The sequence below is a fragment of the Falco cherrug genome, chromosome 7 (assembly GCF_023634085.1).
Source record: "Falco cherrug isolate bFalChe1 chromosome 7, bFalChe1.pri, whole genome shotgun sequence".
Classification (NCBI taxonomy): Eukaryota; Metazoa; Chordata; class Aves; order Falconiformes; family Falconidae; genus Falco; species Falco cherrug.
This window is the reverse complement of record NC_073703.1, coordinates 18,201,195-18,225,184: the sequence shown is the minus strand read 5'-3', so window position 1 is coordinate 18,225,184 and position 23,990 is coordinate 18,201,195. Positions and strand designations below refer to the sequence as shown.

Genomic DNA, 23,990 nt, shown 5'->3' with positions numbered 1-23,990 from the left:
GTGTGCTGCTTTGGCATTTGCTGTTTGAAACAAAAAGCAGCCAAGTTCCTTGAAGAAGAGGAGGTCTAATAAGTGCAAATTTTCTTGCAGCTGTAAATTTCCATCTTTTCATAAATAAATAGCTAATTTTCTGTAAATTATTTCTTTGAATAATATCGATCTTTTCAATAATGGCTTTGTTAAAGGAAAACCCAACAGTCCAAATGCTGTGATTTATGCAGGAAAGGAAGAACAGAGAATTTGACAAAATGGACCCATTAAGAAATATCTTTCTGGATATTTGGTCTGAGGATCACTGCTGTGTAAGCTGCTGTAGAGCCACACAGAAATCAGTGTCAGCAGATTTAACACCCCAAATGTTGTGGTTTGCTGCAGCTTATGAAAGCAACAAATCCAGTGTCTGTTACCTGGCTGCTGCTGAAAGTGTTTCTCTTGGCTCTGAGAAGGTCTGTTGCATCGCTGGTGGCCCAGTTTTGTGGTGGGTTTAGACAGCAGGGATTAAAGAGCCCCCGTGCTCTCCTGGTGTCCTTCCCCATGCAGCATGTCCTGCTGGTCCTTGCCTGGAGCCTGGGGTCAGGGAGGGGACCTGCCTGTTGGGCACAAAGCCAGCAGAGGGGAAGCAGGAGCTCACCTCTCACCAGTGCTGCTGCTAATTGTGTGCCAGCTGAAGTGAGGAGGATCTGGACGTGATCGGGTCGAGTGGGGAGCCCCAGTTTGAAGTGAAGGTTTAGGTTTTTAGCTCTCTGTTCTGCTTGTTGCTTAAGTAAACTGCCAGGTCTCACTACTTGCTGGTCCCACTCTCTTCTTTTTCAAAAGGTTATATTGGCAGTGAGACACCAGTAAATTAACTGTAATCCAAGAGCTGTATTCTGACTTAAAAAGAGATCGTGTGAGTCTTTGACTCTGCACAGATGGTGCACCACCTCACGCGTTGCTTCTGCAGCATCTGGAAGGAAGACCCTTTTGCTCCTTGGTGCATGGCTTTACTTGCACTGCTGCTGAGCAGGGCTGAGCATGTTAACACAACTGATTTTCCTAGTATCGCTAAGTCCATGTAGCTGGTTTCAGGTGACCAAAAGCTAGTTTTTATGTAGCCATCGCTGTTTGCATACACCGGGTAAAACTCCCCCTTGTGTCTGGTCCTCAGCTGGTATCCTCCAGAGGGGTCATCTAGCATCACTGAGATTCATGTTAACTGAATGTCTTGTCTTTAGTACCTGTTCAATAACTCTGATTCCCAAAGGAAACAAAAAAATACATAGGTGTATAGGTAGATTTTAAAATGTCTTCATTGAAGTCTGACGCTTAACTTTCACTACATAGTGGATCACAGGATCAGATCTGCCATGACATTTTGTTACAGCATAGCTGTTTTTTGACACTGTGTTCTCAGAGGTGGGAACTGGACTCTAATGAACATTCCTTGTGTCAGCAGTGTTTGCTTTTTTAGAATCTGGGTCTGCAGTTATTATCATGCGTGCTCTGAGAAGATAAAAGTGTTCATGTTACATGCCTGGTTACAGAAGTGATCTGTTATTGACGTTTTTCCAGATTCTGCTTTTGTTGCATGTGAATTTTGTAATGGTGATATGTGCTTTCTAGTGTGTAATGGTGTGCAAATAAAATAGAAAATTATGTTTCTAGGCTCAGAGCGCTCACAGTCACATTCTTTCACATAGTAAATATTTTCTTGTTTATATTATTTAGGAATACACTGTCAGGTGACAGATTTTAGCTGTCAAGCTCAACTCCTGTTGTTTGCTTTTTCTCCCCCTGCCTTCCCCTGCCCTTCTGTTTTTTTTTTTTAAACCAAAACACCTTTGTTATCTAGCAAGAAGTTGAGAAGTTTACAGACCTAGAGAAACTCTACCTCTACCTTCAGCTGCCTTCGGGTCCCAACAATGGAGATAAAAGGTACGTGTGTGAGTGTGTAAACATGAGCAGCTAGTACTGAAAACTTACTTCTTGTGGCGCTTACCTGCTGAGGAACCATTCTGTTTGGTAGCAGAAGCAGTCTTTATGAAGCATTAAGGACTCTTCATTTCCTGAAGAATTTTATTTATTTATTTATTTAAACTTTGGAATTTTTAGTGCCCGAATAGCTTGCAAATATGAATCTCCTAAAATGCAAGAGTCCCCAGAGAAAGTGTAATCATTCCTTTGCTTTTTATGTGGGAAATGATGATACAGCAACACAAATGTGATGGTGAGGGAAAGAAGGAACTAATGGTATTTCCAGGTAACATTTGTTTGACTAAGGGGAGGTCTAGAAAACCAACCTGCAGGTCACAGCATCGCAAACTTGGTATATGTTCCCAGTAGGTATAGGCAGGCAGGTGCCTACAGGAAGCACTGAGCATCTGCTGGGAAAGTCGGGTGTTTCCAAAGGGCAGCTGGCAAACAGAGTGGGCAGAAGCCTGGAGGTGGTCTAGTAAGGAACAATACATTTAAGAGGGGGGGAAGTAGGTGAACTCTCACCCATCACTGTGTATGCGTGGCTGTGTATCCATCAGGAACCGGAGCGTGGAGTCTCTTAAATTGTGGAGGAAAAAGGGAGCTAACAGCTGCCACTGTCTTGAGGAATAGCTAATTGTGTGAGGTACTGGTCCTCGTTGTTGCTGGTGTTTCTTAACGTGTGTAGCCAGACAATTATTAGTCTTGTAAGTGAGGAGGAGCTATGGAGCGGTCTTCATTGGCACTGCTTCTTCTTTCACTAGCGATCAGATCTCCATGTCGTCCAGCCGTGCCCAGCAGATGCACGCCTTCTCGTGGATACGGAACACCTTGGAGGAGCACCCCGAGACATCCCTTCCCAAGCAGGAGGTTTATGATGAATACAAGTGAGTGCTTCCAAACTGGATCTACGCGTGTGGCTTTAGCCAGTATGGATAGTTCTGTGACACCGACTCTAAAACCACTCCATGATGTACAAGTGCACAGAGCAGAAAAAGGCCCTACGTACTAACATACCTGGGAACGTACTAGCTACAGTGAGGGGAATTGTATTCTGCTGCTGGAGATAAGACTGTGATGTTTAAATTGTGCATTACATATGCTGAAGGAAAAGTGCAAGTATTTCTTAACAAGTAAATATCTGTATGAATATTGGTTTTTGTTTTGTGGGCAAAGCGGCACAGGTAAAAAGCACCAATTACTGCCTTACAGTACATGTTGGTCTGCTTGTATATACACACGTGTATGTCTGCCTTAACAAGGATTAGGGGTGGAATTGTGCCTTCTGGAAATGCAGCTATTTTGCACATAAGACCTAGCCGATAACATCTTTCGTTCCATAATAATGCATAAATATTGGACCTTCCTGCAGCAAACCTGATTTCTACAGAGGCACAATATATCTGAATATGTATGAAAGCAGTAACCAAGGCCACTGCGAGTCTGTGTTGTCAGGTCTCAAAGCTACCATGTAACAAGAAAGCGATTAGAAGCAAGGGAGAGGGAGCTGTCTGATGGGAAGTTGGATTTGAATTCATTTGCGGAACATTCCCCACGGAGGAGGGGGGGGAAATAATCATCCTTAGCCCAGTTGCCTGAAGATGAATAACAGATTTATGATCTAGTATGAATATTTCCATAATCTGACCGATTACAGTAATTTGCAGCCAGCTGAATCCCTTCACCTCCTAAGTGCCTACAGGATTCAGCCCCAATCAGTAACTGTTATTGCAGGGTTGCCTTCTGCAAATACCTCCTTTTAATTAACTCTCTCTGGTCAAGTTTTTTTTACTCTGAGTGAGCTGAAACATGATGGCATTCGCTTGCCTGGGGTTGATAAACATGCACACACCTATTTCTGAAATCTGGCCATGGACCGGAGCGATGACGCAGCCTGGAAATAGAGCCAATGGCACAGACGTGCCGGGGTGGCCAATCCCCGAGCAGCAGCCGCTCGCGCAGACACAGCAACAGCGGCAGCTGCTGTGCGGGAGAGAGATGGAAGCGTTATTCTTAAATATATTTCTTATTAAATAATTTATGGCCTGCTTCAGCAACAAATCTGCTTGGCTTCCATGCTGTGCCAAGCTGCAGATGCCCAGAAAAATCATCATCTACAGATTGTGGAGTGTGAAATTTGGATGGCTTTTGTATGTAGCTGCATCAAGTATTTGTGTATTGTATTTTTTTCCCCTAACAAAATAAGGGTGGTAAGCAAATATTCAGGAAAATATCAAATGTTTGGAATCTGTTCTCCTTTGAAAGCATCTGTTCTGTTTTTAAAACATTCAGTTTCTTTGAATATTTTCCTGAGTTATTCTTGCACACTAAAGGAAAAGTAGTCTTCGAGTGGGAGGTGGGTAACAGGCATATAAATACATAAGGGTTAGTTTTGGTACGTCATTTTTCTTTACCTAAGGGTGTTAAGACCTCTCAAAACTCACTTCTGTCATATTAACAAGGTAGCGTTTCTCTCCTCTGTGTGCAAAGATAGATGTTGCATGAGCTCACAGTGAGCAAGCTTGTGCACTCTGTACATATAAATCCACAGCAAGGCTTCAGAAGACTGCCGCATCATACCAACATCTCAATTCCTGCTGGAAATTTTCATCAAAATAAATCTTGCCAAAACTACTGGGCTTCTGCATCACCTTTCATGTGGTGTTTTGGTGGGGGTTTTTCCTATGAAGAGGGAAAGACGGAAGCTTGCACTCCACACAAGTCTACCGTTGGCAAGTGTTGGTAGTGCTTCCAGTTCCTCCATGTTTCAGCAGCCTCTTCTTGCTGAGTTTATACAACACAGTGACTCTTTATATTTTCTTACTCTTCTATTTAATTGTGAATTCACGTCTGTAACTGGATAAAAGTGAATGGATTCATCTCCCTTTTGAAAAGGATAAAATAAATGAAAAATGCATCATGACAGAAGGCAGTAGCACTTGGGAAGGTTGAGAGTTTGCAGCTGAATTTCAGAAAGGAGGTAATAACTAGTTCTCTCTTGGTGCTGCGCTGCTGCTTGCACTGACAGAAGACATTGGGCTGTAAGAAGCTGTGTTTCTGTTGGCACACATGGTTCTTCTGCCAGCTTCCTTTGGGAGTTATGGGGACATACAGACTGGAAAATATTGTGGGAACTCATGGGAAGCTGCCTGATGTGTTATCTAGCCTGCAGAAAGTGGATGCTGCTACCCATCAAATCCTTTCAATATTTTCTTGTAAGTCGGTTTTGCTTGGGTGTCTTCTTATTAGTAAACACCCTTCTGGAGGCAACTGGGTGTAGGTTTAGCTGAGTTGAGAGAATTAAGATTTTGAGTCTTAAGTGCAGTCCTGCAGTACTTACGCAGACAAAATCCCTGTTTGCCCACAAAATTATTTGTTGAGCCTTCAGTAAACACTTGGCTCCTCTTATCTTGCTTCTACTGCAGTGACACAAGGAAAGAAAGTCTTTTAAGTCTGGTGCCCTGAAGATTCACTTGATACGATTAATGTGGATTAGGAGGTCTTTGAGTCATCCCATATCTCTTTCCTTTAGTCTGTAAATCATTAATCCTTGCTTTACTGGCTGCTGGGCTACTTGATGCCACCTGATGCATAGATTATGTGCGCTAAGTGTTAAGAATGTTAACCAACAAGTTAGAAGAAGCTAGCACAGAAGAGGGCAGTAGGTATAGGAATACCATGTCTGTTAAATAAGACATATACTAATCTTATTTGATAGCACTTAACCAGAGTTTTTGAATAAAACTCCCTGACAGGAACAGGATGGGACCTATTGTGTTGTAAAGTCCAGTCCTCTCTCAAGCAACAACCTGTATTCCTTCTAAAAGCCAATCAAACTCCATTTAAAATAGTTGTTTCCCACCTCTGCTACTGCTTTTGGGAGTCTGACTTGCAATTTCATTTCTCTAATGATTTTCAGCCATCTGGATTCCATCCTACCTGATTTTTTTGGACTAATTTCTGTGCCAGCGTTGTTCATCACCTTAATGAGAACCTACCTCTTCCTAAGGTTCTTAGCTCTAACCCATTTTTAGAGACCAGTTGTTCTGCTAGATTGGATAAGCCAAGATCTTTGTTTCGTTCCATGCAGTGGATTCTTTATCATTTGCTGTTTGTAGTGGGTTTTCTGCCCATGGCTGGGATGCATAGCCTGACCTGTCTTCATTGGCTTTTTGGCTAGGTTTTTTTTGTGTGCGTGGTTTAATTCAGGTATGCTCCCAGTGTATTTTATATCTTCAGTACATTTGATTTGAGGACGTTACAGGAAAATAAAAAGCCTTTTCTCCTTATCATGTAGGGGAGCTCTGTACAAAGGAACATAAGCAACTGCATGTTCATTTTCATTCCTGTCTCTGTGTAAACCTTCCCTCCCCCCATCTATTTCCCACCCACCCTTCAAATAAGCAAAACAGCTCCTGGGCTCAGCAATGTGCCAAGAGTGCAAGTAGCAGAGAGAAGAGCTTCAGGGAAGAGACTCCTGGTATGTGTTGTCAAGTCAATGAGAGACCACAGATGGACACGGAGGGTTCTCGGCTGAGCCAGGAGGAGGAGGGGCCATATGGGATGATCTGTCTGAAAACTGAAATTACATGATGATAATAATAATAGCTCAGAAATCACAAGCTTGCAGGAGCTGCCAGGATGGATATGAGGGGACCGTGTAACTGTGTGTTTTGCTGCTAGCAAGTAATTGTCTTGAAACAGATGTGCTAGACTTGAGGAACAGATTATTTTTTTTTCTTATTTTATTTATTTATTTTCTCCTAGGGAGAGAGTAACTTTGACTTTAAAGTTGATTGATTGGTAGGTCCCTAATCCTGTTGTTTTGCTGGGTTATTGTTTAAATTTTATTTTGCTGACATGATCTTTGACTGAAACTCAACACTGCTGACTGTGGTAGAGACGTTCAGAGAGCCCTCCTTTGCACACTGGTTGAGGCTTAAAGTCCTGTAATCAGCATCAGTAAGTGACAAAGACCCACCTGTTAGGAATTTTCAGAGTAAAGTTGAAATCCATTGGAGCCTGACAAGATGCCAAGGGGAAAACAAAACACACAGGGATCTATCTGTTACGTGTAAAGCCATGTCTGATTCCTAAGAGGGTGCAGTGAGGCAGGTGAGGTATTCCTTTGTAATAACTTCAAAGGGACATATCCAAATCCAGATTCTGTGACTGACATGCATTGAAATTAAAGACGTTAATATATAAATTGGATAAAAACCTCGTGGTGTCCCATATAAAAACCTAGATTAATGGCTGACTCTATACCAGGTTGTAGGCAGCATCTCCTGGTTTCAAGAGCTCCCAGTAGCTGGGGAAAGCAGGCGTACACAAGCTTTGCAGGGAAAGGACAGAACCAAATAGCATGAATCTTGCTGTTTATCATCGTCAAAATCATTACATTTGTGGTGGTGCTCTCCAGGTGGAGGATACCTACATACTTTCTTACTGTTTTTCTGCTCTCCTGATGATGCCCACACGGGACCGTGTACAGTCACCTCTTCAGAGGCAGATTGGTTTTGTACATTGCTGGTAGGACTTCTCCAGGGGAAAGGAGGTCATTGCTATTTGATGCTGACCCCCTGACCTTAGTAAACTTGAATGAGAATGCTGTAACTGTACTTTTGGGGCCTTAGCACATTAACATCTGTGAAATACTGCAGGGCTTTTGAACAGAAAGCAATAGGGCATTCATATCTTTGTGCAGCCTTAAGCACTTGCTGCACAGGTGAACCTTCCAGAGCAGTTCTTGATTTTTTTTTTTTTTTTCTCCTCTGCTTTCATATGTTTGTGATTTTCCAGAACACTCACATTTAGCAGTGAAATCAATTCTTCTTCTTCTCTGTCTCGAAGAGATACTTTTTAAATGTCTTGGATGTTGAAACAAAATTCCTTCTGCTGTTTTTGAGATAAGCGTTCATTTTACTAGAATAAACAAACTTAGCAAAGTAATTACCTTTTGTTGCTCTGTTCCCCTATATCATAAGGTTGTATACTCAGTCACATGAAGGTCGACATTTGCAGAGGCAGTTGAAATCCCTGTTAATTTAGGACTGTTAATGAATATAAGGATGGCTGTAACTAAGCAGCTCTCCTCATTCAGTAGTGGTACAGTGGTAAGAAGACTTAAGTCCTCACTACATGTTTATGTTACGCCCATAAAGGTGAAGCTGGTTCCCTAGGAAGGTATGTTTTATTACATTTAGTTCTGTTAAGCCTTGTCAAATTGAGGTTGTGTAGGCAAAATCTTTCTCTGGACGCTGATCAATGTCTTAGCTACTGCTTTTGAAATATTCCTGCAGGACTTCAGGCCTATCCACACTCAAGCTATACTTCTGCCTAGAACGATGTCCCTGCTTTTATTATGTCCTAAAATAAGTGAATTGAGACATATGCTGCGAACTGAGTTGTGGAGTAAATCTTAACTGTGCTCTAGATAATGCCACTACTTGTTATGTCTCCATATGACTTGCCTTTGAACTCAGTAGAGAACAAGGCAAAAACTATGGTATTAATAGCTCTGTTTATACATTTTTAATGCATTCAATTCATTGTGGATAGCTTCATTAATGTTAAATGTGGTTCTAAATATGGATTGGGTATAAGTGTTTTCTTTTGAAAACCTTTGATGAAGTCTAGCGTGCAGGCTGGCCGCTTGTATTAACTTTGATTCCATTCACACTTTTTCTCTTCATTGCAGGAGCTATTGTGACAATCTTGGCTACCACCCGTTAAGTGCTGCTGACTTTGGAAAGATCATGAAAAATGTCTTTCCAAATATGAAGGCCCGTCGTCTAGGCACAAGAGGCAAATCAAAATATCCTTTGCTAGAACGCTTCTCGGTAACTTCTGCACTTGCCTGGAGAACATCTGTCATTATGGCTTAACTACCAGCTAAATGTAGAAGTAACGTTCAATAAAAAATGCAGACACTTTCCCAGTGCTCTTTTAAAAATTACTAATTGTGGTAGTGTTAGGTTGCAAGATACAACTTTGGAAACAAGTACTTAAATAGGTTCTAATGCTTGGTTGTCACAGCAGCGAGGAATCAAAGAAGTTTTATGGTTTAGTACAAAGGGAGATACTGGAATAGAGGAACTGGCCTTATATATGTGCAGTAACCAATATTTTGTTGGTAGTACAGCTCAGACTTATCAGAACGTGTCTTGCTTTTGTATTATACTTGTGCACACCAGTAATGAAAAAATTAGTTTTAAAGCCAAAGATCCTTTGTAAGCGGTACTTACAGGTATTTCGTAAGACTGCCTCTTCTCAACCATTAGTACTCTGGAAAGAGAAAAGGGAACTGGGAAGTCGTCACAAAAGCTGACTTCAGACTTGGAAGGCGTAATTCGAGCCTTGTCCTACCATCAGAGCAGGAAGACTGCTTCCTTCACTGCGTGGTGCCAACCTCCTCAGATAGGAAAGGCAGTTAGAGGGCAAGAGTGGCTCAGGTGGGGGAGCGCTGTCTCTGTCTTGACTGCAGAGCCTTGTTCCCCGTGCGCACAGTGGGAATCAGCTCACTTCCCTGGGTTAGGGAAACAGTCCATCCCAGAGGAGGTGCAAAAACACTACCCCGTTTAACTGTTAACTTAATAGAAACCTTAACTTTAAAAAATGCATCTTGTCATAGTGTACCTAGAGGGGGGTATCTATCAGTCCTAAATTGCTATTTCAGAATTATTAAAATGTGACCTTATCTCACACTTGCCTTAATACCTACCCTCCTTACATTTATTTTACTGTGATTATGCTCCATCCAAAGTAGTGCAAGCAAATGCAAACTCCATGGTGTAGGAAAGAGAAATAAAGACATATTTACAGAATGTGAAAAAATAGTGATCCTGAAAAGGATTTATGTGTCACAGAGAAGAGACAATGTATGTGAACTCCCAGAGTAATGCTGTGGAGAGGAAAAAAGGCTGGTTTGATTTTTAGATCCATAAGCAAGTGACTAAGAGTAAAGGAGGGAGTATATTGTTATGTACTAATTTGATAAGATCAATGTAAGAACGAGTCTGGGTATTTGTGTCCATGTTTTTATAGAAGAATTATCATGGGTGGGGAGAGACACAAAAATTGTGTGAAATCTTAGGAAGAAATGTCCTTATCAGTCACTTTATCTTGTCATGGGGAACTTCTTCACTTTGTGGAAGTCCCTTAGGAGAAGAAAATGTCAGGAAACTTGTCAAAGAGCCAAAAAAGAACAACTCACAATAAAGTAAAACCTAAATTTGAAACCCAACTTATAATAAAGTAAACCCTAAATTTGGAAACACATTTTTTAATGGTGATTAACTTTTACACATGCATTCTCAGTCTTCTTTTGGGCCTGATTTAGGAAGAGAGTGTAGTTCAAATTCATGTTCATTATTTAAATATTGAGTAACTAATTGAAACTACTTGGCATGGTTTAGTGGTTCATCAAACAAAACTCTTTAGGCCCAGCCTCACTTGCTCCTCTGGGTAGATGGAGAAGCCCCATGACCTGCCCAAGAAGGCAGCAGTCTGTAGGCTCTTGGTTCTGCTGGCTGTGAGAGACGATGTTAATTTTTGTTGAATTAATGTTGTTGAGTTTGCTTATGAGTTGTTGAGTTTGCTTTAAAGCTTATGAGGGCTATCGCAGGAATTTCTTCCCTTCCCTCCTGTCCCCCACTGACAGGCAGACAATTTAGACCTTAATTCTTGTTCACATATTGCTACAGTGGACTGAGGAAGAAGGCTTTTGTGCATATGCCAACACTGCCCAACCTTGACTTTCATAAAACTGGAGATGGGGTATGATATATACTTGTGTATTTACATATCTTTCTGCAACTTAACATTTATTATGCTGTTTTCCTGTCCCAAGTTTTCAAAACGAAGTGAAGAGCTGTGTAGTTTTTAAGATTTTTCTTTATGATACTTATATTCTGAACCAGTTTGATGTTTTTCTGTAATACTCGGAACGAATTGCAGTGCTGTGAAGGAAACAATAATTGAGGAGGTGAAGCAGAGTTTCACAGTGTTGCTACCCACAAGCTATATCTGTCTAACTGATTCTGGTTTGGGTTTACTGTATTGTTTTTTTTAAATAAAAGTCAATGCTAGGGAAGAGGAACCCCAGTGAAAGAAGCAGTTCCTGGGTGACAGTGGCTGCTGAGCTGACAAGACTCTGGATGCAGACAGCATCAGTTGGTGGTGGTCTAGATAATAGGATCGTCACTGCAATTTTCTTCCAGAAATATCAGCTCCATATAATGCCTTTGGAAACAACCAGTAGATTAATGTTAAGACATTAATTTTGAATGATACTGATGATGTGATCTCATTCTCCCAATTTAATGAAAAACTGCGAACATACTTTTTATGTGTTTCTGATCATCATTTGCTCTCTATTTTTGTTTTAATGCCTTAATGACCCTTCATAATTAACCTTTCCTTGTTTGTTTGTTTTAGTTGGATGGGGCAGAGCCGACTGGGCAGCTGCAAAGTGCTGATGAGGAAGTCGTCTCTGCAGCCTGCCGGCTGGTTTGTGAATGGGCGCAGAAAGTGCTGAGCCAGCCTTTTGATACAGTCTTGGAATTGGCTCGTTTCCTTGTAAAAAGTCACTATATCGGTACCAAGTCAATGGCAGCTTTAACAGTAATGGCAGGGGCACCGGCAGGTAATGAGATAAGTGTTGAATCAGTGTAATAGGGGATTTTTTTTGATAATATCTTGGTTTGAGAAAGCACATCAGGACATACTTTAAACACCAACTGAGCATTTGAGCATACATTTACGTGATTTTAGTCCACATTGCAGCAAACTAATTTTCTTGCTGGTAGTCTAGGTGAAGAGAGCTAAAATAAGCTTGGGTCTCGGTTTAATGTGTGATTCTCCTGTTCCTCCACTGAGGACCCTGGTCTTTTAAAGCACTTCAGGGCATGTGAGTAATTGTGCTGTTTGCTAGATTAGGAATTCGGTGCTGGTGCTGTGCTTGTTTGTAGACAGACTGCTGGTGTAGCTGTGTTTCTGTCTGATAACTTGCCCTAATTTAGAAACAATTGTCTGTCTTCATTTTCTTTCAAGAGCAGATTTTCTTGTGGCATTTCTGGTGTCAGGTGCAGATTCTCCTGAGGTGTTTGATCAGTGTCAGGTAGTACAAGTATGTCAACTGCTGCTGCTGTTGATCCCATTAGAAATAAGGGCTTGAGGGGCATTCTCCAGGGGCAGTTGTGTGACTGAGATTCCTGCACTGGATTTCAAATCTTCATTAAAGACTGAGGTAAAGAGGAAGGGTTATTTTGTATTCTGCTACATCAGACTGAATTCCTGTTCTGTTTGGTCTCTAGGTTGGTTGTACATTTTTGTGTTCTGTTTCCCTCTTCATGCTCAAAATCAGTCACTTAATCATTTAAAGTGGGTTTTCTATGGCTGTGGATGGAGTAAATTACAAAAAACGAAGGATGAGAAGTGCAGGTGCACAACGTGCTCCCCAGACTTCCCTCTGGGGAGTTCTGCCCAGGCCTGTCAAGCAAAATGTGTTTAGATCAAGGCAGATCTCTTGACTTGAGGCAGGTGATTTCAAATGGAAACTGGTGGTCAGGGCTGTAGGTTGGGGTGATCCCATTTAGATCATGTTCTTTCTCCTTCCAGCTCTTCCTTTTATTGCAACCTGGAACTGACAGGTGGCAGTGGCAGGTTTTGCAGTCTGTGTGCTCCTCGTTTACACATCGTTGCTTGGCTTCACTGGTTCTGCTTGCTGTGCTGCTAGAAGGAACACTAGGTGTATGCACAGCTCTTCAACTGATGAACCTTCTCCCCCTTACTTCCTTCAAGAGAAGATGGTTTCCTTCATGGAAAAGGGCGGTTAATTTCAAGTGCACGCCTCTGTGGCTTGAGTAGTCATTTTGGGAGAGGTTTTTTTTTTCTAGAATGACAAATAAAATATTCCCGTTCCTCTATATCACAAGGAACTACAGTGTCTCTGTGCATTAACTGAGGAAAAAGCAAACCTTTACCCTCCAAAGAAAAAATTGGGTTTTTTTTCTTATAAATGTTACTTGCCTTCAGTATTCAGCTCATCTAGATTAATTGTTTTGCAGTAATTGCAATACATTTGGGCATTTCACTGCTCTGTAAAGAAGGAATTGTGAAAGCAGAGATGCGGTAGTGTTCAAGCTATTGTGGTACATGCAGACGACTGCTGAGAGGGTAGGCTCCCAGACCACAGTTCCTAAGCATGTAATGGGTATCTAAACTGAAATACTTGCCCTAAAGTGTTGTCAATTAATTTACAATTAAGAGTTACTTTAAAAATGATGAAGCCTTCGATGTGTAAATGAAACAGTGTTAAAGCATTTTTAGAGGGGCAGTTCAACAGGGTTCATTGGGCACTGAGAGAGCATGCTAATCCTCTTTGACTGTTAATAAACAAAAGATTATAAATGTGATGCGATTTTGTAAGGGAAATAGGTACCAGCTGCACAGATGAGACTAATTCCCTGTTGTTCTCCCTGGAAGCACCACTTGCTTGCCTGGGATCAGCAAAGGCATTGTCTCTACAAAAAATGTTCTCCCGTTCTAATTTCCATTTCCACCACCACCACCCCTTTTCCTTCCTTTTTTCTTTTTTTCTTTTTTTTCCCCTGGACACTTTTCTTGCCCTGCTTTCACCATTATCCCTGATCACACACAGCTTGTGATCCATTCTGATATTAGATGCATTGTGTTTAATGCCTTGGCATAATATCATCTGCTCAGAGCTGCTCCTCTGTGACACAGACCCACAGCTTTCTGGAAAGATTTTTCATTTGTGAAGCTGCCTTAGACACTGATAACAAAACAAAAACAATTGTAAAGCCTCCTCTAAAGCATATATGCTGCCCTCTGCTGTCAGTTAAAGGAAATGCATCGTTTTTTCGATGTTGCTGACACAAAAGTGGCCGTTTGGGATTACTAGAAACAAGATGCCAGTTCGTAGTGGTTTTAGCAGCTAATGCCCAACTCGTCTAACAGAGAGAGGTTTTGCCACAAATGTGGAAATAAACGGAAACACTGCATAGGTTTGAGCATGAATGGGTTGGAGCAATTTGGATGGGAAGCACCTTGTGGAGGAGGTATTCCCAGGCTGGTTGTTGAGATGCCTGCCCTGTGTTCTGTGCGGTTAGATACAGAGTGGCACTACAGCAGACCAGGTATGTGTGGTTACAATTCATTCTTCTTTTGTATTCAGGAATAAAAGGGATCCCCCAGCCCTCAGCTTTTATACCTACTGCTGAAAGTAATTCCTTTCAACCGCAAGTGAAAACTCTGCCATCTCCTGTTGATGCCAAGCAGCAGCTGCAGCGTAAGATCCAGAAGAAGCAGCAAGAACAGAAACTGCAGTCTCCTTTGCCAGGAGAGTCTCCAGCAAAGAAGACGGAAGGCTCTGCAACCAATGGTGTGACCAGTATATCTAATGGAAGTCCTGCAATTCTGTCTCCTCCGCCTATTGGCATTGTTGTGGCAGCTGTCCCCAGCCCAATACCGGTAATGCTCTCCAGCAGTTCTCTAGAGAAACCACCTTACAAAAGGGTTGTACATTGCAGTGGTGTCAGTGGGATAGAGAAACTGGTTCCGCTCAAAGGCTTGGGTCCCTCGATGCTTTTCTGTTCCAGTGACTGTTTTACCACACGAGTTTCAAGATCGATACAGAGGCAGCAGATTTCTGATCACATAGCATAGGCCAAGTAGGTCTTTGAAGTTGTTGACAGTAGATTTCAGCTAGCAGCAATTAAGGTTATACATGGGAATAATTGCCCTTGAGATGAAGTTTAACCAGACGAGAGAGCTGCCACCAGTCATGTGGGTCACTGAGCCCCTGACGTGGAATCTAAATTGCCTTTCATTGGCCCAACGCATTTAGTGACAGCAACAATTTTATTTTTGCGTGAGTGTCAGTAGTATGGAACATCTTTGTCTTTCAGCCATACAGAACTGGGCTGGGGGAGGCGGGGGAGGTTATTTGTTTTTAAGATGTTAGCTGTGTTGTTAATTTTAATAGGTAAGCTGATTTTTCTGCCTGATAGTGGGTTTGTATTTCACTGGCTTTTGAAACCGTAACAATGAGGACTGTTTGAACACATGCTCTCCTCTTTAATCTTTGTATGTCTGTCTTTTTGTTCTGTGTGGTGAAGGATTGTATGAGAATGACCCTTTCCATCAGCAGAAGAGCAGACTAGTGTGTAGACCGGTGCCTCATGCCTTAAAAACTGAGGCCACATACCTGCGTACCAATCCTTAGGCAGACAAATATAAATTTTCTTGTGTGTAGTTGAAGAGCTTGCTTTTTTTCAAACTGACATTCACTAGATTTGGTGTATTCAGCTGTGGTGTCCTTCACCTTTGACATGTTTGGGAATGAGGTGGGCTGTGGGCTTTAGCGACTTTCTTCCTTCATTGCCACACCTTTTGTTTCTCACTCTCTCTACAGGTGCCAAGGACCAGGCAGTTGGTGACGTCTCCAAGTCCTATGGGATCATCTGATAGCAAGGTCCTGCCGCTCAATGTTCAGGTGGTCACTCAGCACATGCAATCAGTCAAGCAGCCACCAAAGACTCCCCAGAACGTTCCTGCCAGCCCAGTTGGTGACCGCTCTGCCCGACATCGCTACCCGCAGATCTTACCGAAGCCAGCAAACACCAGTGCTCTCACCATCCGCTCTCCCACGACGGTGCTGTTTACCAGTAGCCCTATCAAGACTGTTGTGCCAGCTCCACATGTGAATTCCTTAAATGTGGTGAAAATGACAGCAATATCCCTTGCCCCAAGCAGCAGTAATGTGCCCGTCAAACAGACGCCTTCAGTTAGCAGTAGTGCAGGAGCAGTGGAAGAAGGGAGGACTGGTCCACAGATCAAAAATGGATCTGTTGTTTCACTTCAGTCTCCGGGATCCAAGCCTAGCACTGTTGTAGCTACGCCTGCAGTCAAGATCAAAATGGAACCAGAAGCACTGCTGGATGAGAACTCAGTACAGGGCCAAGAGAGCTCTGATGTGTCGAAATCCATAAAGGCAACCCCTGACCTGCCTCCTGCTCAACTAATTAATTTTGAGGTTGCAACCTTGAAGGTTTCAGCTGATGATGTTCTGGAGGCAAAACCAGGTAAGGGCTGTGATCAGGGAGCTGAAGAAGCAGGGACCAAATATAAAACACAATCTAATGAGATCACACCAGTTTCTTCAGCAGGCAATAATCAAAACACTCTAAAGCTCTCAGTTGCCAGTCAGAACTTGTCCAGCACCAGCATTGGTTCACCTCCTACTGGTGAGTCTACAATTAAAGACAAAACATGCACTAAAAGTCCAAGAAAGCGACAACCTTCTATGCTTCAGGATTCCCAGGTACCACCTGTAAAGAAATCTCTGGTGGAGCAGCTTTCAGCTGGTAATGCCACAGAGGGTCAAAAAGCAAACGGTGTTAAGAAGTCTCCGAAGGTTGGATCGTTAACTAACAGTGACAATACGGCAACACTTGCTCAAGTTCCCAGCACAGTACCTGTGAAGGTACCTGTACCCTCTACAGCTGCAGCAAACTTAACAACAGACCTTTCTTTGAGCACCTCTTTAAATACCAGTGATTCTACTTTAGGACAACAGCTTGCATCAGCATCATCTCCAGATATAAAAGTAAAATTGGAAGGAAACTTGTTTATCATAGAAAACGATTCAACATCCGATGGCAGCTTTAACCCAAATACATGGCACCATATCACCAAAACCTCTGACTTCGCATCTGTGAATTGTGAACAGCAGCAAGATATCAGTGTTATGACTATTGCAGGGCACTCTGGCTCTGGTGACTTGCAGGAATCGGCCTGGGAGCCAGTGCACTGTGAAGGTATACAGCAGGATGCATACGCCCAGCAGTTACAGAGCCAGATCCAGGAGTCCTCCTTGGGTCAAATACAAGCACAGTCTTCAAATCAGTTACCTCTGCAGTCTGAACTGAAAGAGTTTGAACACACAGTCCCTCAGTCGAACGAAAACTTCTTTTCCTTTGATGATGACCTTACCCAGGACAGCATTGTGGAGGAGCTGGTGCTCATGGAGGAGCAAATGTCCATGAATAATTCCCATCCTTATGGTGGTTCTCTAGGAATGGCACTTCAGAGTCAGACGGCAGCTCAAGGAGCTCCTGTGTCATCTCATCCAAGCAGCGTGCACTTTTACCATTCGATCCATAACAACAGCACTCCAATTCACACTCCCACTCCCACCCCCACCCCGACTCCCACCCCCACCCCGACTCCAACACCCACCTCTGAAATGATCGCTGGATCTCAGAACATGTCTCGAGAGAGCCCCTGTTCAAGGCTGGCTCAGACAACTCCTGTAGACAGTGCTCTAGGAAGCAGCCGGCATACGCCCATCGGCACACCACATTCAAACTGCAGCAGCAGTGTCCCTCCGAGTCCTGTGGAATGCCGAAACCCATTTGCATTTACTCCCATCAGCTCCAGTATGGCTTACCACGATGCCAGCATTATATCGAGTAGCCCCGTGAAGCCAATGCAGCGGCCTATGGCTACCCATCCCGACAAAACCAAGCTTGAGTGGATGAATAACGGCTACAGTGGTGTTAGTAATTCCTCGGTTGCAAATCACGGCATCCTTACGAGCTATCAGGAGCTGGTGGAAGACCGCTTCAGGAAACCTCACGCTTTTGCCGTTCCTGGCCAGTCATACCAGTCCCAGTCGCGCCACCACGATACTCACTTTGGTCGCGTGACTCCTGTGTCACCCGTGCAGCACCAGGCAGCCTCTGTCAGTAGCACCACCAAGCAAGAGGGCTTTGCTGTTCCTGCTCCTCTGGACAACAAAGGAACCGGTTCCTCTCTCAACAACAGTCTGAGATGCCGGAGTGTGAGCCCTGCTGTCCATCGCCAGCGCAATCTCAGTGGAAGCACTGTTTACCCAGTTTCAAATATACCACGCTCCAACCTGACACCTTTTGGAAGTCCGGTGACTCCTGAAGTTCACAATGTATTTGCTAATATCCATGCAGACACCAGTGCCAATAACATAGCGCAAAGAAGCCAGTCAGTCCCATTGACTGTGATGATGCAGACGGCCTTCCCATCTCTTCAGAAACAAACAAACACTAAAAAAATAACTAATGTGTTGTTAAACAAACTTGATTCTGATAGTGATGATGCAGTGAGAGGTTTGGGAATGAACAACATGCCCTCAAATTACACAGCCAGGATGAACCTCACTCAGATTTTAGAGACATCCGCGGCTTTTCCTAGTGCCAACCCGCAAAATATGATCAATTCCAGCACTTCAGTTTATGAATTCCAAACACCAAATTACCTCACAAAAAACAGCAGCACCGATCAGATCAGTTTTTCTTCTGGAGATAACCAAGCACAGTCAGTCATCGGAGAGCAGCAGTTAGATTTTAGCAGCACTGTAAAAGACCTTTTAGGGGAGGACAGTCTGCCAACAAACCAGCAGCTGGTGAATCAGGTGGCATCAGATCTTAATAACGTTGCATCTGTCTTTTCCAGCGACATCAGGTTGTCTTCCGAGCTCTCAGGCAGCATTAATGATCTGAACACTTTAGATACAAATCTACTGTTTGATCCAGGTCGTCAGCAGGGACAAGACGATGATGCTACACTGGAGGAATTAAAAAATGACCCCTTGTTTCAACAAATCTGCAATGAATCCATTAACTCAATGACTACGTCAGGTTTTGAGTGGATGGAGAGTAAGGATCATCCTGCTGTTGAAATGTTGGGTTAATCTTGTTTTATAATATGTATGTAGCACACTGTATCTAAAAGACAGACGTATTGTATTTGTCTTAATGGAAGTGCCTCCCGCAGCAGAAACACTTGCTATGTATTGTGGCATTTTTAAAAAAGTTTGCTGTACCTGTTGCTCATTCTTCAGCAGGGAAAAAGCAGTCTTACCAATTTTAAACAAATCTCTGAAGGTGATGGGCTATCAAAGAGCCAGTATTAAAATTTGAATTTTATAGCGTTTCCCATTCAACATTTCTTACTGTAGCAAATAAAGAAGTGGTTAATAGCCAGCCAGCAATGCTGTGGTTTATATAATAGCCAGCCAGACAGCTATGGCTGAGGCTTTGGGAGGGTGTTAAGTCAGGCTCATTAGTAGGCTTTCCGTACTTTGTATTGCTTGTTACTTCTTAGTAGGTGATCCTTCATGGGCCTCTGTTGTTCAGGTCTGAAATACAGGGTGCCTGCAGACAGGTAGGTGCTGGGGAGTGGGGAGAGGTGAACCCGGTGACACGCAGGTGCCCGATCATTGTGTAGCTAGCTGCCTTGAGCACTGCGCAGTGGTGAACTGTGGAAATCTCTGTAGCACGGGTGCCATCGGCATCTCTAGTAAAATGCAGAGATAGGAAAAACCTAACAGGAATGATCAAGGAATAAGAAAGATGCACTAAATTTTTTATTTAAGAGAAATAAATCTATGTAGTTATTTTATCCATTAATATTCATGACATACTTGATATTTTAGTTCTCACTTAAATGTTTTTATATTAGGTAAAATTCATGCGAAAAGATTGTGAGCACTGAGATTTAATGTAGGCATAACACCCTATTTTAAAGTGATAGGTACTGTTTAATTATTTATCAATGCTAGAGAAGGAACATATATTTTCCCTCTTTTTTTTTTTTTAAATAAAAGGGCTACTGGAGCTCATTAAAAACTATTTTTAAAGATTCATTTTTTAAGTTTGCTCTTTCCTAACCACATGGAGGGTGTAGGAAGATGTTCTTTTCTCTGTATTTCAGTAGGTTGAGCCTTGCTGTCTTTCTTGCTTGCGCTCTCTCAAACAAAAGATGATTACAATATTAGAAAATGTGGTTGATCTAAAAATATTTCATATAGAGCCATAATACTGCCAGGCACTTTACAGATACACAGTAAGATGTGATCTTTCTTTTGGTAAAACTTCTTTTAAAAGTACTTACTGTTTTAGAAGCATTAATTCCATTTTCATAAGTGATTTGACAGGACTGATGAATCTGATTATTTTATATTTTTTTTTAGAAGTTCTTAGCTGCCCCTCTGGAAAATGAGATTTCTGCCTCACTAGTTGGCTTGAACCAAAAAAAGACCTTTTGTTTTATCAGCATGGCATGGATTCCTTTAATGGTCAAAAGACAGAAGTACTAACCAGCTGTGACCCTGATGCTGGAAAGGTTTGATTATTTCGCCTGTGAACTGACACTCACAAAATGGAAAACAGAGCAGAAAACATTTTCCTTTCTTGCATTACTTCTTTGTGGGGTCAGGAATTTATGAAGGGGGAGGCACAGGCCCGATAACCCCCCCCCTAGATTTACTTAAGGAGAAAATACTCAGATTTTTTGAGTGATTAGTGGGTTTTTTTGTTTAAGTGTCTTGATGGTCCTCTGTTTCTTCCGTTTTTGCTGATGAATTGAGATCCCAGTACTGGTCAATTTCTTGGGCAGTGCTGATTCAACTTATGCTGCTGCATTGGCACTCGAGGTGCTGATGTACCACGACTTCTTTTCCTCTTGCCCCAGTTCATCACCAGTTTGTGGCCTCCTCTGCGGGGATAAACAGTTGTGCCAAGCTATAGCACCTTAGGGGGGCCTGATTTCACTGTGCTTGCATCAGAAGTTTTGCCGCTGTGTCAGGAACCAAATTGGAGAGTTCAGATCCCTCCTTGAAGCACATGGATGTGCAATAGTGTGGTTTGCTTTATTTAAGACCAAGTGACCCTTTTAAGTTTTGTTAAAATTGGGAGGAGACTAAAAAGTGCACGGTAGCCTTCTGCTTGTTATCTTGCCAGGTGTCTGTCGGTAAGGCTTGAACCATTTTTTTTGTAGACTAAAGTTGCTGAAGACAGGGCTTGAGTTCTGTACGTGCCTGTGGCCTTTTGCCAGAGATGTGCTGAACATCCTTTTGTTGACTTCACTGGGTCTGAGAGACACTCAGCACCATTCTGTGTGTGGGTTTTGTTGGTTTTTTTTTTTGGTTCCCTCCTCTGACCCTGTGTGAAGTGCCAGCACTACTGTGAATAGGTGATACTTAGCTTCTGATGGAGTGATGGGGAAGGACACAAGCACTGGTGCTGCAGGGAGAAGCCGCATGCACGCTGCAGCAGTCCATGCGCTCGCATGATGTGCTGGCCTCGCCTCCAGGTTGTTAATGATGAGGCTGAGGTGGGCTTGGGGGAAATAAGCTTTTGCCTGACTCTACTAGTTTTTTAAGAACATTTCTCAGAAAAGCAAGAGTAGAGTTAAAGCTGATGTATTCTAAATTATGCAGCCATCACCAAAGGTGTTGAAAATTATTTTTAAATACAGGCATTACATTGGGCCTAACATGGCTTAATTAGGGGAAATATTGTATAATCAGTGGTTTTAAAGCAAATGTACATTTAAGGAGCGTTAAATTCAATAAGGATCGGTTTCAAGTAAAATCCAAGGCACAGGCACAGCTTTGTACATTGGTATGTATTATTTTAGAGGTGTGTTTGTATTGGTGTTAGAGTTAATAATGTTAGGTCCCTGTACTTAGTGCGAGTTAGTTCTTTACAATACATTGAGACAGAGCACTACTGCACACCAAAGTATGCAATACCCAAAGGAAAATTCTGTGATTCTAACAAATGGAAGCCTGTCTGTGTCAGATACTCCAAAACAAAGAATTTGAGACAATTCTGACCCCTTGTTTACATTATTGGCTTCCTACTAACATGAGAAATAAATTATTTTGATAGCAGTTTTTGCTAAACTATACGAACTAGTGAATTTGTACCCTGTGTACAGTATTGCCAACACTTTAAATTGGGTTGGTTGGTTAGTCCAGCAAACTTTCTGGGTTCATATATTGCACTAAAATTCTGTTGAACCTGTGGCAGGCACATTCCTTAGGATAAATGCAACAAATACGGCCCACAGATTTAAAAAAAATAATTAAAAAAAGCAAATAAAAAAACCTTTTTAATGTGTTTCATTATTATAAAGGCAAAATGTCATTAAAAGTGACAGGTGAAATTGTCTTATGTAGCAATGTGCATTGATCTCAATGAGATATTTCTATTTCTTATTCTCTTACATGAGAATATTACAGCAGGAAAAATTAAGTTTAGTTTGCTTCACCATGTTAATACATGATCACAAAACGTGCATGAGTGTTAATGACTTAATCTTGTACAGTACTAGATATATTCCTGTAACCACTTATTTTTTTTATTCTTTTGCTGTATTGAAACTGGTTCAGTGTTAACCAGGTGAGCATAGTTATTCACAAGTTATTTACTTTTTTTATGTTGACTAATTCAGCTTAGTTATTGTTGAATATGTTCCTTTCTTGGATTATTTTTTATTGTTCTGGTGTTGAAAAAACATTTTTGCATCATTTTATCATGATAAGAATTCATGAAGTAAATAATTTGCAAATAATTGCAATAAGCACTGACTTCTGAACTGAAAAGAAGGAAAGCGTTTCTTGTGCAGTGCATCTGAGGTTCATATAATAGTCTTGTACTATACTGTGCTTTATTTACTGCACCGTAAAGAAAGAAAAATCCCTGTTCCACGTTTTCATTTAGTGCAGGAAATCCAGTTTCTCCCCTTTTCCCCAGTGTTTTGTTGTCTGTTGTACTGCTGAAACTACAGTAGTTGAATATTGCAGTAGCATTTCAGTTATTTTTTTTATTGAAAGTGCTCAAAAATTGTTTTTTAAATGTTTTCAAAAACAATAAAAACATTTTATATTAAAATGACTTTTAGAGTTTTTTCTTTGTATGGAAAATGCATGTTAAGGTTGACCTAAAGTACAGAGCTCTCTAGTTTGACATATCACAGCTGCCCAGTTGTACCGACTTGCAGCAGTCACACACTTAAAGCTGAGGATGCAGGTGAATCTTCCTAGCTGGGATGCCTGGCCAAGGGGTCAGTCTGTGCTCTCAGACTAATCTCTTGAGAGAAGTTGGTGGTAATGGGCTTCTGACCATTCACTTTATATTCCATTTCTGTAGGTATCCCTTTTAAGTGGAAAGCACTTGTGTGGTGATACAGTTACATTTGGGGGAGAAAAACAGCTGCAGCTTACAGTTGAACCTGACAGTTCAAATTTTCCATCAACTATTCAGATAACATTTTGGCTGAGGCTGTACTTCAGCACGTGGTGGTGATAGTTGTGCTGGTTAGAGTTGTCATCGCATGTGGCTCTTCCATGCTGCAGACATCCTGGTGTGGGTGCTGGTCAGAGTGTTAGTTTTCCTGTCACTTTCAAGTGGTGGGTCTTGCTGTTATGGCATGCAACATGCTGTTGCTGGTATAGCCATCCACAGGGGGTGTGTGTGCTTGGTTGGTTTTCCTTTTTGATACTAGTAAAAGCATTCTTACAAGATGGTGTTATGGTGCAGTTTGACTTGCTGCCATAAAGGGGAAAATATGCTGGTTTGATCTATGGAGTCCTTTATTTGGGTTGTAAAATTGTATGTAAACCCAGTGGTGTTCCCAGCATAGTCTGTGTGAACAAAATGAAGGTATTGCCACAGAGCAGAAACTGACTACAAGAAAATGGAGGCAGGGATAAATACTCAAGTTTTCATGCCAAAAAGATAACACTGGTTAACAGCCTCCATCCCAGACTACAGAAGTGCTGAGATGAGCTGGCAGGTGGCAAGATTTGATGGTAGCACAAAATCACTTAGGTTTGTCAACCAAGAAAAACAATCGTCAGGGAGACATAAATGAGACAACATGAATGAAAGTGCATCAGAAAGACTTTAACATGACATTGGAGGGAATTCTGTTAATAGATCTCGCAGGATTCTATATTAACGTGCTCTAAAAAGAGTTCTCAATGAACAATTCATGGACATGCTTTCTCTGTATTTCAGCGTCATAAGAAATGCAAATTAAAAATTCCCAAGGATTGAGATGGACTATAATGTAGGAGACACAAAAGTCTGTTTTAGAAATTGATAGGTCATCTGAAGTAATAATGGGTTTTAATCGGAATTTCTCAGCTGTAGACTGGAAAGAATTGGCCTTAATGGTTAATAAAA

At 41.9% G+C, this 23,990-nt stretch overlaps 1 protein-coding gene across 2 annotated transcripts in view; it reads left to right on the top strand.

Annotated features, from left to right (window-relative positions):
- The window catches only part of RFX7 (regulatory factor X7), a 51,422-nt gene extending 28,725 nt beyond the window's left edge, over positions 1-22,697 (top strand). For both annotated transcript variants that reach the window (XM_055715686.1, XM_055715687.1), the window contains 7 exons: positions 1,832-1,914; positions 2,718-2,840; positions 8,654-8,774; positions 10,651-10,731; positions 11,392-11,599; positions 14,153-14,448; positions 15,392-22,697. In XM_055715686.1, coding sequence (XP_055571661.1) covers positions 1,832-1,914; positions 2,718-2,840; positions 8,654-8,774; positions 10,651-10,731; positions 11,392-11,599; positions 14,153-14,448; positions 15,392-18,706 — 4,227 coding nt within the window. In that variant the 3' untranslated portion in view covers positions 18,707-22,697. The remainder of the gene's footprint in view (positions 1-1,831; positions 1,915-2,717; positions 2,841-8,653; positions 8,775-10,650; positions 10,732-11,391; positions 11,600-14,152; positions 14,449-15,391) is intronic.
- Positions 22,698-23,990: the final 1,293 nt, after the last annotated feature.